General features: G+C 37.7%; 1 protein-coding gene across 3 annotated transcripts; it reads left to right on the forward strand.

The window, feature by feature from the left end:
* Positions 1–496: 496 nt before the first annotated feature.
* LOC113283269 lies at positions 497–6,567 on the forward strand. Of its 3 annotated transcripts, XM_026532477.1 has the most exons (6): positions 498–1,611; positions 1,710–1,994; positions 2,067–2,512; positions 2,589–2,678; positions 4,775–5,581; positions 5,899–6,567. In XM_026532477.1, the coding sequence occupies exons 1-6, from the start codon at positions 1,503–1,505 to the stop codon at positions 6,010–6,012; spliced, it is 1,851 nt and encodes a 616-aa protein (XP_026388262.1). In that variant the 5' UTR covers positions 498–1,502; the 3' UTR covers positions 6,013–6,567. The 3 variants fall into 3 exon arrangements, with proteins under 3 accessions (XP_026388261.1, XP_026388262.1, XP_026388260.1); XM_026532476.1 differs by having other exon boundaries at positions 497–1,611; positions 1,710–2,512; positions 5,908–6,567; XM_026532475.1 differs by having other exon boundaries at positions 1,710–2,512.
* The last annotated feature ends 11,848 nt before the right edge of the window (positions 6,568–18,415 follow it).

Here is an 18,415-nt window from a genome sequence, read left to right on the forward strand (position 1 = left end):
TAAAGGTTAAAGTTTTTTCAGCTATGCTGTGTGATCAATTTTGATTGTAGTAAAATTATTTTATTTCTACTCACACAACCATGCAAAACAGTTAGTTATGATATTCGCTAGATAAAAAATATTCAACACGCCGCATGAACGAAAATAATTTCACATAACTATGTTTTCCTCTAAATCTATGTTCCTCTCGATCTCACAAAGATCTTCATTTATTGATTACTACCATTTGTCCCTCCATGTCGACATACGGTTATACCCCAGTAGGCCTAGTACATCCATGTCAAGCAAAAATATTATGGAAGTTTCACTTCCCCCGTGCCAAAGCACGTTACGGCTACTAATAAGGCAAGTTGGTTTTCGTTGGAGTCCATTCATTGGCTCAATAATAAAAACCACGCAAGAAAAAAAATAAAAAATCGGTTCTTTTTTTTTTTTCATAATTAATTTATTAATTTTCCTAATTAATAGTAAGCACAGAAGAAGAAGAGCCTCTTCTTCATACTCATACGTTTTGTTTCAGCAACCCAAAACCAAGCACCCACAACACAAAACAAACTCCACCCTTTCTCTCTCCCTCTATACACACAAACCATCTCTCTTTCCCTTTGTTCCTCCGCTCGGATAAAACCCTCGTTTTTTCCTCTTCTTCTTATTCTTTTCTCTCCATAACCACGGCCGAAACAAAGTCTAACACCTAAAAATCTCTCTCGCTCTCTCAAGAATTGCCCTAAAAACTTCAATTGTCTGTCTTTCTGTGTGAGTTTCGTTATCCCCCGTTGTTCTCTTGGTAAGAGTTTTTTTTTTCTCCTCTTCGGATTATCTGAAAACCAGAGATAACTATAACAGATATTGGGAAAATACTGAAAGAACGGTTAGGGTTTGAGTAGTGGATCCTGGGGTTACGGTTGCCGCCCCTAAACAAAAACGTTTTTTGGGAGGTAGGGTTAGTTATTATTACTTCTATTTTTCCCCCTTACTGTCTCTAATAATCAAACCCTAGTCAGTTGGAGGTTTCCAGAGGTTTTTATTTTTTCTGATTCGATTGATTTTTTTTAGGGTTTTTGTGATTCTTGGGATTCTTGGTTGGGTTTGTAATTGTGTTTTTCAGAAGCCGAATAGACAATAGGTTCTGATATTTCAGCTGAGTTTATTCGTATAGAAGATGAGGGTCTGGTGAGGGTTTTTTGTTTGCTGAATAGCTGAATGCTAATCGGCGTAATTCATAAAGATGGAGATATAAGAGTAGCAGCAGCCTAAGAATTACCCTAGTGTTTTTTGGGTTGGGAATTGATTTTGAATTGACATCAGTAGTTAGTGAGTGTTGAGGATTCTTGACTTTTCTTGGGAACTTCAAGGATTTTTTTTCACTTGGGAAATAAGAAACAATAATTTGGTATGAAATAGACTTAGTTCCGAACAATTTTATTGAGAAAGTGTGAAAGGGGTGAATCGTATTGGTATTCTTAGTTTCATTGGTTCTCTGATCATGTTCAATATTCGTTATGGAAAAAAGTGAACCTGCATTAGCTCCAGAATGGTTAAAGGGTACTGGAAATATATCTGGGGGTGGCAATACAAGTCACCATCCCGGGTCGTCTTTGTCACATTCAGGTAGACTCTCATTCAGTTTAATTACTTGTTCTATTCTAATATTTTTGTTATATCTATTGGGCAGAAATGTGATTTGTTTTTGGTGTATGTTGTTGTAGATGATCATGCTAGTATATTATCCTCGAGAAATAGATCATCTTTCAGCATTGGTGATTATGATAGTCCTCGTCATTCAGAGCGAAATTTGTCCTCTCATTTCCGTAGGAGTATAAGCAGTAATGGTTCAAGTTTGCATGGGAAAGACTCATCCTCATTTCCACGGTCCTATAGTAGTTTTAAGAGTCCCCGAGACAAGGATTATGATAAGGACTTCCTGGATTTTCATGACAGGGAGAGATCTAGCTTAGCGGACCACAGGATTCGTGACTATTCTGATCCAATGGGTATATCTCATACTTTGTTGTCTAGTAGGATTGAAAAGGACACATTAAGACGTTCTCAGTCCATGATATCAGGAAAGCGAGGTGAAGTGTGGCCAAAAAAGGTGACTGCAGTCTTGAACAATAGCAAAACCAACAGTCATATCATTAGTAATGGTGTTAATGTTGGTGGAACTACTGTCCTTAACAACATCCACAAGACCACATTCGATAGAGATTTTCCGTCTCTTGGAGCTGAAGAAAGACAAGGAGTTCCTGAAATAGGAAGAGTCTCTTCTCCTGGCTTGGGAAGTGCGGCGCAAAGTTTGGCAATGGGTACTTCGGCGGTGCTTACTGATTGTTGGACCTCGGCTTTGGTGGAGCCACCCCCGACAGTTGGAAGTAATAATATAGTTCTCAGCTCTGCTCAACAATCTTCGACAGTGAATTTGTCTATCCAAGCTCCTACTAGCTTATCCACTCCCCGTAATATGGCTGAAACAGTGGCACAAGCCCCTCCCAGAGCTCGTGCTGCTCCTCAGGTACCTTAGTTTGCATCTGTTTATTGAAATCATTGTTTACAGTTTCGGTTGCCTATAACACTCTCTGTTATTGCAGTTGTCTGTGGAGACTCAAAGACTTGAGGAATTGGCTATCAAACAATCTAGGCAATTAATACCGGTGACACCTTCTATGCCTAAAGCTTTGGTAAGATATTTTTCTTTCCCTTTTCAATCTTCTAGGAATGACCATTCTCTTGTTGTTTTTCATAATCTCTATTTGCATTTGGAACTTGGAGGCTCTTCAACATTGAACAGGTCATACTATTATTTGTTTGTATTGTTCGACCACATCTTATTGGTCTTCTATAATGCAACTATAGAAGATGCTAGGCCAACTATGCTGTTTTCACGATAAAGCAGTCTATATGACCATTATACGGTGACTACCACAACTAGTGAATTTTTCTCGGTCTGTTTGAATGAAGATGCTAGATAGGAAGTCTATGGTGTATCATTATTTAAACCTACATATTAAAGGTGGTTTTTCTTTTCTTGTTTAATCTAATTTGAATGTATGGGTAGCTGTGTCTGTGGCAGTAGGATTTGTGCTGTCAGGTGTGATGTTTTTGTTTTAGACCGCAGTTCTGATACAGTACACATTTGAGCTGTCCCAACCTCCTTACAATGCTCTCTGGTATTTTCTTCTGCGTGTCAACTTCTATTACCCTCTTATGGTCCATCCGTGGTCTTAATCATGAGTTGGTCTCTAGTTTATCTGTCATAAAGTGGCTTAGTTTGTTTGATGCAATGTTACTTATGTACGCTGGCATCAGATAGGAAGGTAATTACTAGAGACCAACTCAAAGAAGCCTGCAAAGGGTAAGCTAGATGGTGTTTATCGAATTAGATAATTAAAATGATGACCTGCCTTTAATTTCTGACTCAGCTCTGCCCTGGTCCCCTTGTCTCAAGCCTTGCTATCCTATGCCTAATGTTGTTTAGACATTATATATTTAAAATGTACATGGAGATGTTTTGAATAGCCTTGCTGTCTATGTCATTTAAGGTTCTGTAACTTATGAGGAGTGTCAAACAGATTGGTGAGCTAGTTTGATAGATTTATGTTAATTGTTGATGTGATTCGCTTTCACGTTGATTCATATGTTTTTCTCGTCACCAATTTATAATGGTTATGAAGGAGTAATAGACATAATTTGCGAAAGTTGGCTTCACACAGTTTGCTTAAGTAGAATCATCATTATACTATGATGTTCACATGAGATCAAAACACTCATGACCATTTCTGCTTTGCTTGTAGGAGAAAAGCTTTTTCTCTTGGCATATTCTTAGTATTCCTTTGACATCATGAACTTGCAACAAACTCTGGTGGCAGTTGATTAGTTTCTAATTAGGCATCATGTTCCGCGTTACTGGTTAACATTAGAAACTTTGGCTATTGAACTTGTGTTTGAACAGCTTTATAATTTTGGTATTCATTTACTGTGTTGATCTGAGTAGAGTCGGAATTGTACTAATATCAAGCTGTGCATGTTCAGCTATTCTAAATTGCTAATTTTAGAACCAAACAAAAAATACAAAAACTCAACACTACCACACAGTCTAAAGAGTCGTCTCTGGACATTCTCCGCGTGAGATATCTAGGGAATTATCTACACGATTATGTGGCTTGGGAGTTCTGGGTGACTATCTGTCTATCTGAACTCTGAAGAACGTGGATACGAATATATAACTGCTGCTTTAAATGGTGTCCCACCTCTACTTTTTCCTTTTTTTTGGCTTAGTATATCCTATCTCTTTACATGGTCTCTCTTGTATCCCTTGCATACTTTAGAAATACTTAAACAAAGAAAACCAAAAAACTATTTGGGGAGGGTCTGAAGACTCCGAGCTCCAAGCTAACAATGCAGATGCATCTGTTTTGAGGGCGCTATTGAAATCCTAACACATGATAAATCAAAGCTTTGATTACCGAATAAGTTCTTAGGCTCTGCCTTTTCCCTTAAACATGTGGTTTTTTTTGTTTCTCTTTTTTGAATATTGAATATGTAGATGTTTACGTCTACAAATAGCGTGGTGCGCATTGAATTTGGAATAAGTTTAGCTCCTGGGTCTCACATGTCAAAAAGGAGGAAGAATGACTTATGTGAACTACTGATACTGAAGTCGGTTGCTTCAAGTTCTTAAATGTTTCTTAGCCTCTTTTAAATTGCTTATGACATTCTTTCTCTTTTGTTCTTTTTTGTTAATTAGCAAATCATTTTTCCTGAATTTCTGTTCCAGGTTCTTAACTCAGAGAAACAGAAACCTAAGGCAACAGGTAGAATCGAATTGACTATGGCTAACAAGATTGGACAACAGCAGCAGCTAGCATCCAACCATCATGTCCACGCCCCATTACAAGCAGGACCGACCAGACCTGATGCCGCAAAAACTTCTTTTCTTGTTCTCAAGCCAACACGAGAGAAGAATGGGATCTCACCTACCACCAAAGAAGGATCAAGTCCAACTAATGCCAACAGAGTTGTTGCAAATAATCCTCTTGTTGCTGCTCCTCCATCTGCCCCTTCAGCGCCGAACAATCCTAAACTTGCTTCTTCTGCTCAGCGTAAAGCTTCTCCTCAGTGGTCTCACTTAGATAAGAGAATCACATCTCAAGCCCGGAGCCGAAATGATTTTTTCAATCTCATCAAGAAGCAAACAACTGCAAACTCATCTTCCACCACCCCTAATCCAGACCCTATTGTGTCGTCTTCTCCGCAGAAGTCCGAGGAACTGCTGATCACTGAGAGTGGTGCTGCTGTTGCTAGTCCTCAGGGTGGTAATCATGCCATCCATCTACCAGATGCCAACGGTCTCAAGTGGGCAGCTACTGAGAATGGTGGAGATGATACGAGGATCAATGGAAATGTCTGTCGTGAAGAAACTAATCAGGGGTATGCTGACAATGGAGGAGTTGAGAAGCCCTCAAGCCTTGATGCATTTGTTTATGCAGATGACAAAGAGGTTGCATTTCTTCGCTCACTTGGCTGGGATGAAAATGCAGTAGAAGAGGGTCTTACGGCAGAAGAAATCAATAGTTTCTATGAGGTAGCCTTCTTTTTCCATCTCGGCTTTCATTTACTTTCATGTACTTCTGATAATGGGTGTTCATGGGGCGTGCTGATTTTCTGGTTTACAATGAAAATCAGATTCTTTTGTTTCCCTAGTTCCATTTTTACCGCGTTCTACTTTTGTTAGTAACGGAATTTAGGATAGAGAAAATCCCAAAATGTTTTGGTTATTTTGGTATCCAGTCCAGAATCCAACCTGCTGGTACCTCTTTGGTTTGCGATGCTAATTTTGTTTTCCATCCCTATTTGCTTACTCTCTGAATGTACACATTCTTATTTCTTTTACTTTTTTAGACTGTGCAGTGCAAGGAATTGACGCCATCTTTGAAACTAAGCCGGCTTCAGTTAGTTCTTGGGCCGCAAGAGAGAAGTGCTTCTTTTGGATCGAGCTCATGTGACTCAGAGTAGGAAGACTGATTTGCCATCTCCTGACAATTCTGGAAAAATGCCCACATTTTGATGGCAGAGGAGGATTCTTTTCTTTTCATTTTTGTTCCAAATTATTCATTGATATTTGAGATGGAAGGCCGAGAAGTTAGCGAAAAGAAGAGGGGTGGATAGTGGGTTACTTCTTAGGTTCTTTGGTGTTCAGACGTGATGTGGTGCTGCCAAAATTTAGGTTTACTCTTTTAAGTTTCAAGGGTTATAAAAACAAAACAAAGTGAGGGATAGCTATAGGGGCCATTTTAATCTGCCAAGTTTGAAGCCTGAGATGAAAAAAAAATGGCAGTTTGGGGATATGTCTTCATTTACTGTCTTTGTTCTTGTCTTTTTCTTTTTACATTTTCTTTTTTGGGGAAAGGGCAGAATTTATTGAGGAGATAAAAAGCTTACTGCTGTCTTATAGTCATATTCTGAGAAAAAGTGCATAGTGTTCTTTTTTTCCTCGAGTTTCATTTGGGTATGCTGAAATGAATTCAACCTCTCAAAATCAATATAGCAAAAAAAAAAATTAATTCCTAATTAATTCCTTGGTGTTGGTCGAAATCTGAATTTCATCTTTGATTTACAACTGTAATTCTACCGACCGGTATTGTGATGCAAGTCTTTAAAAAAAAATTACTGAGTTAAAAATTATTCCAAAAAATTACCAAGTTTTGCTAGAAATGCAAACAATTTAGCAATTCAGGGTTTCATTCCGATATAGGATTTTTTTTCTTTTTTTTTTCTTTCAAGATTTACGTGTGTAACCGTTTTCGTAGCTGATACTAGGTATCACCTCGGCCGAGGCTCAACCTTTTTACAGTTAGCTGGTTTTTATGGTTAACTGGGACGATTGTCGAGTTACCATATGTAAGCAAGTTCCGCAAAGAACTAACGAAATACGAATAGTTCAGCAGTAATTCATTATAGTCTCCAAAAAAAGATGTAATCACGCCAATCAACAGAATTGTCTGATCTCCAAAGTAAACAAAGGAATGAAAGTTTTTATACATAGACTGAACTTTTTCCATAGAAGTTGCCAAATAGCCAAGCAACTTCGGTAATACATTAAACCAAAAATCTCCATAGAGATTAACTCAACAAACTTAATGAAATAGACAACCCCTGTAAGCCGTCTACCTTACTCTCGACAAAGAATCCAAGGGAGATGATATACTGCAACAAAAACTTCGTGAATGAGAGATTAAAGATATGCCTTTAGGCCCTTTCACGTTTTTGGTCAGGATCTATACTGAAGAAATGAGTACACCGGTATAAAGAGCATGAATGTAAACCAAAAAACACCCCACAACCAATTAAATAACTTACTAAGAAGGGTTTTGAGGAATACACAACAACTTACTTAGAAATCTGATTGATAGAGATGATAATCCAATAACAACTTCCCCCTTAGCTATTTGCATATATTACGTACATTTTCAAGCAACAAACATTAGAAAATTCTATAACATATTAAGCTATAAAAAATCAAGGTGATACTATTTGAGTTACTAAAACTCCAGCCATATGTTGAGAGTTATAGAGACTCCATTTTCCCCAAAAGTGATACAAAAACCTCAAATTCAAAATAATAATCTAAATGAGATCTTTCCCTGTTTCAGAAATACCAGTCTTACCCTTTCTTTGTACGAGATATTAATTCCCCAATCTCTCTTGAACTCTCAAACTCCGACCGAAACCAGTACCACATCTAGATCTGCCATTAACACCGTCGCCTCCTCCTTCACCAGCAGCAATACCTTATCCTCCTACTCCCGCACTACAACGAAACCTACTACAATATCCTGATCCTCCACTAAATACCTAGACCACCCTCCCATTCTTCTTCTCGATTTACCGTCCCTCTCTAGATCTATATCGTTCTCACACACCAGCACCAACATCGCCTCCTCCTCCTGCTTACGAACCACCATAACCACGACCATCTCCTGATCTTCAACCATCAAAGTTTCTTTCTCTTCTTCGTCGTCGTCGTCGCCACCACCACCGCCTCCTCAATTTCATTTTAGTTGAGACTGTAATTTTGAAGATGATGTTAAAATATTGTTCATTACCGGTCTTGGTGGATTAAATTCGCCTTCTAATCCTCCATCACCAAGGAATACAATAGTGGTGATGAATGGATCTCATGGGGGAAATGAACCAGTGATGGAGATTTAATTTGATCTGCTTGTGTTAGGGGAAATGACGAATTTTAGAGTGGTAATTCGAAGTGGGTAAATAATTATAATCTTATTTTCATTGATTTTTCAATTGAATTGGGTACTGGATTTTGTTTGTTGTAAATTTTATTGGAACTGAGAATTTTATTGGTTTGATTCTTGGGAATTTTGATGTATTTAGGTTACAAGTTACCGACAAGGACTTAAATATGAAAATTTTGGTGCATATGCTTAATCCATTTCAACACCAACAAAACCGAATATCAAGTGTTTGGAAGATGTCACAAATAGAGGTAAAAGTTGTTCTTGCTTTCTTAACTCATTTTAAAAGTGATTGGAGTTTCATTATAGCTCATGTCGTTTCCATAAATTGATGAATTGGGTATTTAGTAAACATTTAGGATTCATGATGCAACATCTTTGATTGTAAAATATGGATATTTTGTCATGTCGATGATGTAAATCACTCATTTCTTGAAAACTACATAGACAACCGTTTTGAGACTTAAATCAAGGTCATCATGGATTTCAAAAGAAAAATAGCAAAGTAATGAACTCATTAGAATTTTTTGAACATTGTGGGAACGCATTATGGAAATTCCAGTGGTGTCGCTTAGGCTAGCAGTAGACAGTTGTGGTGTTAACAAAGGATGTAAAACCTCATTGGTAATATCTTCTTCTATACCCTTACGATACTAGATGAGATGGGAATGTTGATTTTGTGTTTGATATTCAATGAGCTTGCAAAATGTTGATTCTAAAGATTAACTTTCAGTTGTAACTCCTCCTCCTAGCTCAATAAACATAGTTATTTGATCACCTAGTTTTTGCGATTTTGAGTTTATGATATCTGCGTGTCTCGACAATGGAATACATATGCATAATGGATCAGAAATTTATTGATCTAGTTTGGAAATGAATAGAGAAAATATGGTGACAAAAGATGAACAAATTTAAGAGGAAAATAAAATGCAAAAGGGAATGCAGGGCAGGTGACATTTATCTAACCCCTCATTGTATTTGTCGTTTTTCATCCGAAAGTAGAAAGTAATATGGTGCGGGACACTTTACATATATAAAAACAGTACAATTTTCTCCATATTTTTATCTTCTTTTTGTGTGATTATTTGAAAATGACGATAAGTTGCAGAACATGTATGTTGAATTATCTGACGGATAACTCAAGTAATTATTTTATGTACTTAACCACTCCTTACATATTCATAAAAATATTGCTAGCTGCACCACACCATATAATCGATCTTAATCTAACATTTTTCTTGTCATTGTGCTTGGTGAAAATGTTAGATTATCGACCTTCGGAACAAACTACTATGCTTATTATTTACCATGGTCGTTGTGTGTAATAGCAGTCTGTTATAATCATGCTAAAGGTCGTGTGAGGATTTATTAATGGACATGTATAATATATCCTGTAATTTTTCTTGCAGTTGAATAGAAATTTGCACGAAACCAATTATAGTTTCATATTATTTATGATGAAACCAGTTTTGGTTTCATCGTATTTATGATGAAACCGAAATTGGTTTCATCTAATTTTTGCTAATTTTTGTCGACGTAACCAATTTGTTGGTGATATAATTTTTTATTTTGTTCAAACCAGTTTTGGTTTCATTTAATATGTGATTTTTTTTTCCAGATTTTATGTTGACGCAACCAATCTTGTTGGTGATACGGTAATTTATGTTGAGACGAGCTTTGGTTTCATCCTCACCTCAGAGGATCCGTAAACAAGTTCAATATTTCCAAGGCTCATTGGAAAATGAGAATTTTGACAGTGATGATGTCACGAAGAAGAGAAGGAAGGTTCTCACTGGTACCATTGTTGCAGGAGAATCTGAAACTTCTGATTTTGATTGCTTCAAAAAAGTTGACGGTGGTGGTAGATTTCATCTTATTGTGTTTCTTTTATGATGAAACCAAATTTTGGTTTCAACTGATTTTTTTTTAGTTTATTCGACCTGACTTGGAAGTCGACGTGTTTGGTTTCATCATTGAAGTTTGTGTTGGTGAAATGACAATATGTGGAAACATGATGAAACCAATTTCGGTTTCATCTAGTTTTGGTGAAACCAATTTTGGTTTCATCATTTTTCTCTTTGGTTCATCATTTTTTGTGGCAGTGGTAGCTGGTTGGTGGTAGTGGTCGGCGATAATGGTGGTGTTGCTCGGCGACGGTGGTGGTTGTCGTCGGTGGTGGTTTGTGGTGGTGGTTGGCATCGGTGGTGGTTGGCGGCGGCGGTGCGGTGGTGGTTGGCGGCGGCGACGGTGGTGGTGCAGTGGTGGTTGGCGGTGGCAGATAGTGGTGGTGGTTGGCGGTGGTGGCGGTGGTGCGCGGTGGCGGCGTCGGTGGTACGCGGTGGTGGTTGGCGGCGTCGGTGGTGGTTGGAGGCGGTGCTGGTTGGCGGCGGTGGTGGTTGGAGGCGGTGGTGGGTGGCGGCGACGGTGGTGGTGCTCGATGGCGATCAGTGGTAGTGGTCGGAGGCAAGTGGTGTACGGTGATATTGCTAGTTTGCTCATGGTGATAATATAATAAAAATTAAAGGTGGGGTTGATTTTCGTTTTTATTGGGATGGTTTAAACTAGAAGGATAAGATAGACAGTTTATGTTAAATGGGGTTTTTGTGAACAGTTTGCTTTGTTGGAGTTTTTGTACATGGATAGTGACACCTTTGATGTTGTAACTCGCGGACTAATTCTATAAAGTGTATAATTACAAATTATACGGGGAATGTTTAAAGATGAGTTGTTAACAATTCGAATTGAAAAGGTAAACGATGGATATTGACAAAGAAAACTAAGAAATAATAAAAGAAGTTTAGTATCCTTTTCAGCTTCATATCTGAATATTTGAACAAAGGCTCAAAGTTGACTCACTGTCAATGGTTCATTGAGAATGTCTTGGATTGGACAATTTCCGAAGGTGAATCCATTTTGTTTGGGTTTTTTATGAAGAGAGAAAGGTAGAAAAAATCGGGAAATGTGGCAAGAGACTTTGAGTGAATCCATTGTCAATCAATGCTTCAATAAGCCACCAATAGTCAAACGACAAAACCATAGTAAAATTAAAGCAAAGCAATGGTCTTGATGGCACATCTCAAGCTGTTACTTTAGTTGCTTCATGGGTTTTCACTTTTTTTTTTCTGATCGGTCATGAGTTTTCACTTTGTAGTATATAGGCAACCCAAATTCAAAAGACAAAACCATAGTAAAATTAATGCCAAATGTGATTTTTAAACAACAATTGATTAAAAGAAGTAAAAATTGTGGAGCTCGTATCCCAGTGCGAATGTGGAGAGCCTGCAAACAATAGGTTTGGGGTGGTTAAAACACATGGAAAAAAGAAAGAATCAAAGTCACATTAAAAATGACTTAACCAAAACAAAAATTCGTCGAATGTACATTTTTATGTTTTCTTTTGTGAAGAGAAATACTAAATAGTAAATATAGAAGAGCAATAGGGTGGAGAGTTCTCAAACTTCACTACTCAAACCAAATTATTCCAATCAAAATTGATATTGCTATTTATGGATATAGCTTAAGAAAATACCATATGTTATATATAATGGTGGGTATAACAACATTATCATATGGGTATAACAACATAAGTATGGCCGTGGGTATAATTCACGACCATACTTATGTTCTCCCTAGTTAAGACCTGAAAAGAAAATGAAGCCAAACCATTATAGAAAACCTTTAACCAGTACATTCATGATATGTTAGTACCAAAATCTGTAAAGCAGTACCCGTGATATCCTTTTATCTATTCCCAAACCTACTTTCCATACATCTCACCACCATAACTTGTTCCTAAACCACACCGTACATGCCAGAGGAGCCACATAGTCTGGAGTTTACACCCAAATTGTTGGGGTTCAGATCCATCTACGTTCTAATCTTGCGGAAACATATTAGCTAACAAGAAACATTTGATCTCTCGGATTGCTCCACGAACCTTACTATGATCTAGGATAAGAAGAAGAGAAAGAGAACCACATAGATGCAAGCCATAAACAAAGCAACAAGAAGTAAAATACTCATGGATTTAACGTTGTTCAACAATATACACAATGTATGTAATATTGTCTACATCCACCAAACGTCTATGACCTCTTTATTCATTATAAAATCACCACTGAGAAATTACACAACTGATTCATTACATCAACCCAACGATTCACCAGAATGTGACCGAACACAAGAACTCTCACAAGAACCCTATAAGATCCAAAGTAGCGTCTTCACCCATACGAGATAAAGTTTACCACATTATCTACCACAACGAGATGATCTTCTCTGCACACCCTCACATAAATTACTTTGGACGCCTTTAGCTCAACACCAATAATCTAATCCAGCACCACCAAGACGATCTTCTCATCAACAAGATTTCTTACCAAATTCTCCATACGAATACTCCATAACGACATATCTTCCAACATCGATAAGTATCCCATAAGCACCATAATGATGTACTTCTTCCACCATTAGGTATCTTACATAACCACCTCAATAGGTGGGATGAATCCCTCACATCTCTACGATATTTACATTGAGGATTTCATGACTAAAACACTTAGCCTAAACCTCCTTATATATTTGGTTCCCAAGTCTTGGCCTCCTTAGTTTAGGAAACCAACTCATACTAGAAAACCATGGTCCATTAGGCAACCCATGTTATATATAGAAGTTGACTCAATTTAGGAAACCCACCGTTTCCCTACGATTCTCCACCTCGGATCATGCATTCATGCATGAAACGATCAACTGTTATCCCTATATCTTCTGAACATCGATTGCACCATCACTGGTTTCCTACATATCCTCGATAGGAATCAAACCGAAATGTATTTCATCCAAATTGTTCCATAGAACCTCCACCTTAAGAGAGCAAACTAAACTTGAACGTCACCAACTAAGACTTAAAAATCCAACCTACTGGTGATTGTACAAATCTCCACCACGGCGAAAAAATCTTGACCATCTCACCAACCATCATCATATGATCACCCGTTATGCAACATCTTTGAGAAAATACACCTTACTCCTTTATGTTCACAACTCCACACTGATTGGCATCATTATAGGTATATTGCATGCCAACTCAATCAGATCATACACGATCGTTGTCCATATGCTACCATTCGAATATTTTCTGGAGTTTCTCTCGTACTGTTTCAGAAGATAGAGGGATAACAGTTGATCGTCTCATGCATGAATTCCATACTCAACGCAGACAAACAAAACCCTATAAACTGTGTCGACCAACTGCTTCTTATACAATACAATAATAAGAATCCATAGCTCCATCACAACCAATATCACATCGCATCCAACGATCCATGTGCTGCAACTTATTTGTAGCCATACACTTCAAATACTAAGACTGAGTATCAAATAAACTCTTAACTTCTGGAACATATCAAATCCTGGCCAGTGGACAATACTTCCAAAACGAAATCTGCTACGAGATTTCCAAAAATCCTTATTGTAACAAACAACTAAGGGATAACGAGTATGAATTCATCTTCACATTTTTAAAATTTGGGTTAAAGAAAATCAGCAACATGATCCAATTGATGACGATTGATAACCAAATTATTGTTTCCCTTGGTATGGAACAATAATGAGACTTTGACATGCTAATATTCCATCTTTACTTCCACAAACATCCAAACCAAAAATTTGTATCCCAACTATGATATTCTTGCCTTCTTGTGTCTTGCCAAGCAAACACCAATTAATTGAAAAACAACTACGCGGGTCTTTCAAACAGTTCACAAGAATATAGTACGACGTATAGAGAATAAATAAAATTACTTGAAGCCATGCATAAGGTTTATGCTCCAATAAGAATCAATGCCAAATCTCCAATGTAGATCACCAAAACATCAAGACCATAATTCTTGACCATATCGAATGCAGATCATCTGATATAATCTCATTTCTTTCGAAGTGCGCTTTACTTTGCTTTGTTACCAAAACTGATGAATCAAATCCAACACATACTTGATAACATCAAACTCTGCATATTTGGAAGCTTTAACATCAAATCCTCACATACTTGATGAAAACAAATTCGTTGTCTTCAAAAAAAATTGCCGACCAGAAAACCCAAAAATTCTCTCTTCAGAATCTTTTATCCAGCCTAAAGCTCTGATACCAATTGTTGGGGTTCAGAGCCATCTACGTGCTAATCTTGCGGAAACATATCAGCTAACAAGAAACACTTGATCTCTCGGATTGCTCCATGAACCTTACTGTGATCTAGGATAAGAAGAAGAGAAAGAGAACTACATATGCAATCCATAAAAAAAGCAACAAGAAGTAAAGTACTCACGGATTTAACGTGGTTCAACAATATACACGTTGTATGTAATATTGTCTACATCCACCGAACGGCTACGACCTCTTTATTCATTATAGAATCACCACTTAGAAATTACACAACTGATTGATTACATCAACCCATCTACTCACCACAACGTGATCGAATACAAGAACTCTCACAAGCACCCTATAAGATCCAAAGTAGCGTCTTCACCCATACGAGATAACGTTTACCACATTATCTACCACAACGAGATGATCTTCTCTGCACACCCTGCATAGATTATTATGGACGCCTTTATCTCAACACCAGTAATCTAATCCAACACCACCAAGACGACCTTCTCCTCAACATAATGTCTGACCAACATCTCCTTACGGATACTCCATAACGACATATCTTCCAACATCGATAAGTATCCCATAAGCACCATAATGATGTACTTCTTCCACCATTAGGTCTCTCACATAACCACCTCAATAGGTGGGATGAATCCCTCACATCTCTACGAGATTTACATTGAGGATTCCATGACTAAAACACTTAGCCCTAGACCTCCTTATATAGGAGTCGCAAACTTGGTTCCCAAGTCTTTGCCTCCTTGGTTTAGGAAACCAACTCATACTAGGAAACCATGGTCCATTAGATAACCCATATTATATGTTCAAGTTGACCCAATTTAGGAAACCCACCGTTTCCCTACACAAACTATACCCTACATTGAATGTATATGATTATAGAACATTTACCTCCGACTTTAGGTCCCAAGGTCGTGAGGCAACTGGTCTTGTTATAGGCGTTTTACTTATAACACTCCAGCTGCATGAACAATTTCTCCAGTTCTTGGTTGGTGGCTCTCTAAAAGAGTCACAAACTAATACCGCAAGTGCACGGCGTCGATGTAGCTAATGTGCAAGTGCGGGTCGATCCACAGGGACAAGGTGTGTGTAGTTGAAGCTTAAGATTTTACTAAAACTAAGTTGTAACAAAGAGTCTTGGTTGTGTTAAAACACACTTGAGATGATGGCAGTGACTGAACTGAAAAACAGTAGAATGTAAAGCAAGTAAACATGAACATGCTAGGGCTTTTGAATCCACCTCTAACTCACACTGATTATTCATCACTGACAGTAACATTGTTTTTCTATAACCACCAGCAAGAGGGATGTCAATCCTCTATATAGCAAGGGTCATTTTGATATGAAATCTCCTATCACAACTAAGGTATCTTCCCTAAGTATTAACTGTCTGTTTAAAGCACAATTAATCAAAAGAACAATATATAAAATTAAGCATGAGTTGCAGTTCAGCAACACTAGATGATTCTAACTACAATTGATGCCTGACATCCAATGTGAAAGACTAGTGTTGAAGCCCTAAGATGGAGTTTCACTATGAGCATTTACACACATCATGGCTACTGACAAGAGCATGAATAACAAGCAATAAGCTAGGGCTTCATCTCAACCCTAGCAGAACAGGTTAGAACATAATTGACAGTGCAAAACAATTGAAAATAACACAAAACAGTTGAACTAAAAACAGGACATGAACAATTGAGGAACTGGCTAGTCCATTCCTCTTGGTGGTGCACTGGCTAGTCCAGGCATACCCTACTCCCCGGGGCCAAAAATTAAGTAAGAAAATAGAAAAATATTTTTATCTATTTTCTTTGGTGCGAGTTGGTGCCCTAATCCTTACCCCTACTCCAACTAATATTAACCTAATTCTTCACTGAGAGGAGAAGGTGAAGATGTAGGCTGATAATAGGTGGATAGAAGAGTGATGGTGATGTGTGAGGGTTTGTTTACTCGAGATTTGCTTGAGTTGGTGGAGGCAGCAGGAGAAGGTGGTGGGAATGGTGGTGCGGCAGGGTATGGTGGTGTTGCAGAGGGTGAGGGAGAAAGAGAAGAAGTCGATGGAAAATGGATTGGGGTGCGTTTGTTTTGGGTATAGGGTATTTGGTACTTGGGTGTTGAGCGGGTTTAGCAATTGTTGATGAACAGCGAGGATGCGACGTTGGATGCGAAGATGATGGGTCGATCTAACGGCGAGACAGAAGGAAGCGAGGAGCGACCGTTGGATGCGGAAGTACAACGAAACTGACGGCTCAAGATGGAGTTAGGTGCTGTAGTGTTTGACAGGAGCTTCAGACTTCGATGCACGACGATGAAGCGACCGAAGGATGCATCTGTGGATCCAATCTGACGGCTACGAGCTTAGGCAGGCTTTGGGCTTGGTCTTGGACTTAGGTTAGAGTTTGGGCTTAGACAATTCTGAGCCCACTTCTAGTTGATCCGGCTCTTGCAAACATCATTCTTCGCTGCCTTTCTGCGGGAGTCCTTGCCGTTTCTTTGCTCTTTTCACTTCGTGAGTTAACCAGGCTTTATTTAGTACCTAAAAATGCAAAATTAATTAAGAAAAGTATTTATTCTTGAAAACAATGAAAATACAGAATATGGGATAAAATGGAGAATTAATGCACAAAAGATGAGTTAAATGCCAAGAAAAATATATAGAAATATGCACTTTTTAGCACTCATCAAATACCCCCAAACCTGAATTTTACTTGTCCTCAAGTAAAACAAAACTAAGAAAATCCTACCTATACCACTGTCGCTGGTTTCTCGAATGCATTTAGCGTATGCACTAAGCCTTTTAAACCACTAAGTGTCCCTAGTGGACGAGTGAAGTCTCGTGAAGGTTTGCTTAGAACGTACCTACAAAGTTCTAGGTCAAAATATAAGCTCAGATTCCATCAAATGTGATATGTGCAAGTCAGTTTAAGCTCACAGCAAAATGGAGATGTCAATCTAGCTATCAAAGGCACAATCCTAGCACTGATAACAAATAAAGACATGTGATAAGAGTGTAAAGTGTATCTACACATGTGTAAAGAAAGATTTGAAGTTATGACTACTAATCACCAAGAGATAGTTTTTAGGCTAAGAACCGAATTCTAAGCCAAGCTAGCTGTCCGGCTTTACGAGAATTGTGAATGTTCACCCAATGAGTTGGTGATATTTCAGTTTACCCGCGTTATACATCGATGGCTGCACCCTCCTTGCTTATTACAAGACTATTTACAACAAAAAGATGACTCTTTACATGACTCTTATTTACATTGATTACTCTCTTTTATTTTTGGAACAAGAGAGAACTATTATCTTTAACATGACAAAACATGGAATAAATAAATACTTGATTGATTTGATTTTTTTTTTTTTTGATATTTTTTTGATTTTTCTGAATTTTTTTGATTTTTTTTTTTTTTTTTTTTTTTTTTTTTGAAAAAATAACTTTGATCTTTACAACATAGTGACACTTTTGATAGATGAACAAAAAGAAAAACATAATTACATGACTCTTAGCAAGAGGTGGCCCTTATCGAATGCATCCGGTCAAATTCTATGGTTGCTTTTCTTAACATATCCTCCAACTTCTATCCCAGCCAACCAAAGAACAAGCTAGTCAAGTCTCATTCAGTATTCTAAAGTGATTGGCAATCTAACTTCCTATCAAACACCTTGAAGATCGAGGCTATACATGTATTGGTAGATTGTGCGTGTGCAAGTTTCTTATCACATGTGAATTGTGCTAGAATCAGGGTGCCTAAATATCTAGACTAAGACTCCTAATAAAAATACATATTTGCACAAGAGTCAACATTTCAAGGTAAATGAGCTCGATTTTTATGGTTTTTTCATTTTTTTAATTTTTTTGGAATTTTTTTGGAATTTTTTTTAAATTTTTTCAAAAAGAGGGAGTTCTGTTTTCAATTATAACATGTTATCAAAGTATCTACTCTATACCCCCAAACCTAAACTAAACATTGTCCTCAATGTTTCAA

This window comes from Papaver somniferum, chromosome 5 (genome assembly GCF_003573695.1).
Source record: "Papaver somniferum cultivar HN1 chromosome 5, ASM357369v1, whole genome shotgun sequence".
Taxonomy (NCBI): Eukaryota; Viridiplantae; Streptophyta; class Magnoliopsida; order Ranunculales; family Papaveraceae; genus Papaver; species Papaver somniferum.

What these genes read in the sequence shown, in the direction of transcription:
- LOC113283269 (XM_026532475.1), top strand. Translation starts at nt 1,503, where the DNA reads ATGGAAAAAAGTGAACCTGCATTAGCTCCAGAATGGTTAAAGGGTACT. An exon ending in CTTCTATGCCTAAAGCTTTG is followed by an intron (nt 2,679 to 4,774) that starts GTAAGATATTTT and finishes TTTCTGTTCCAG; the next exon opens with GTTCTTAACTCAGAGAAACA. An exon ending in AAATCAATAGTTTCTATGAG is followed by an intron (nt 5,582 to 5,898) that starts GTAGCCTTCTTT and finishes TTACTTTTTTAG; the next exon opens with ACTGTGCAGTGCAAGGAATT.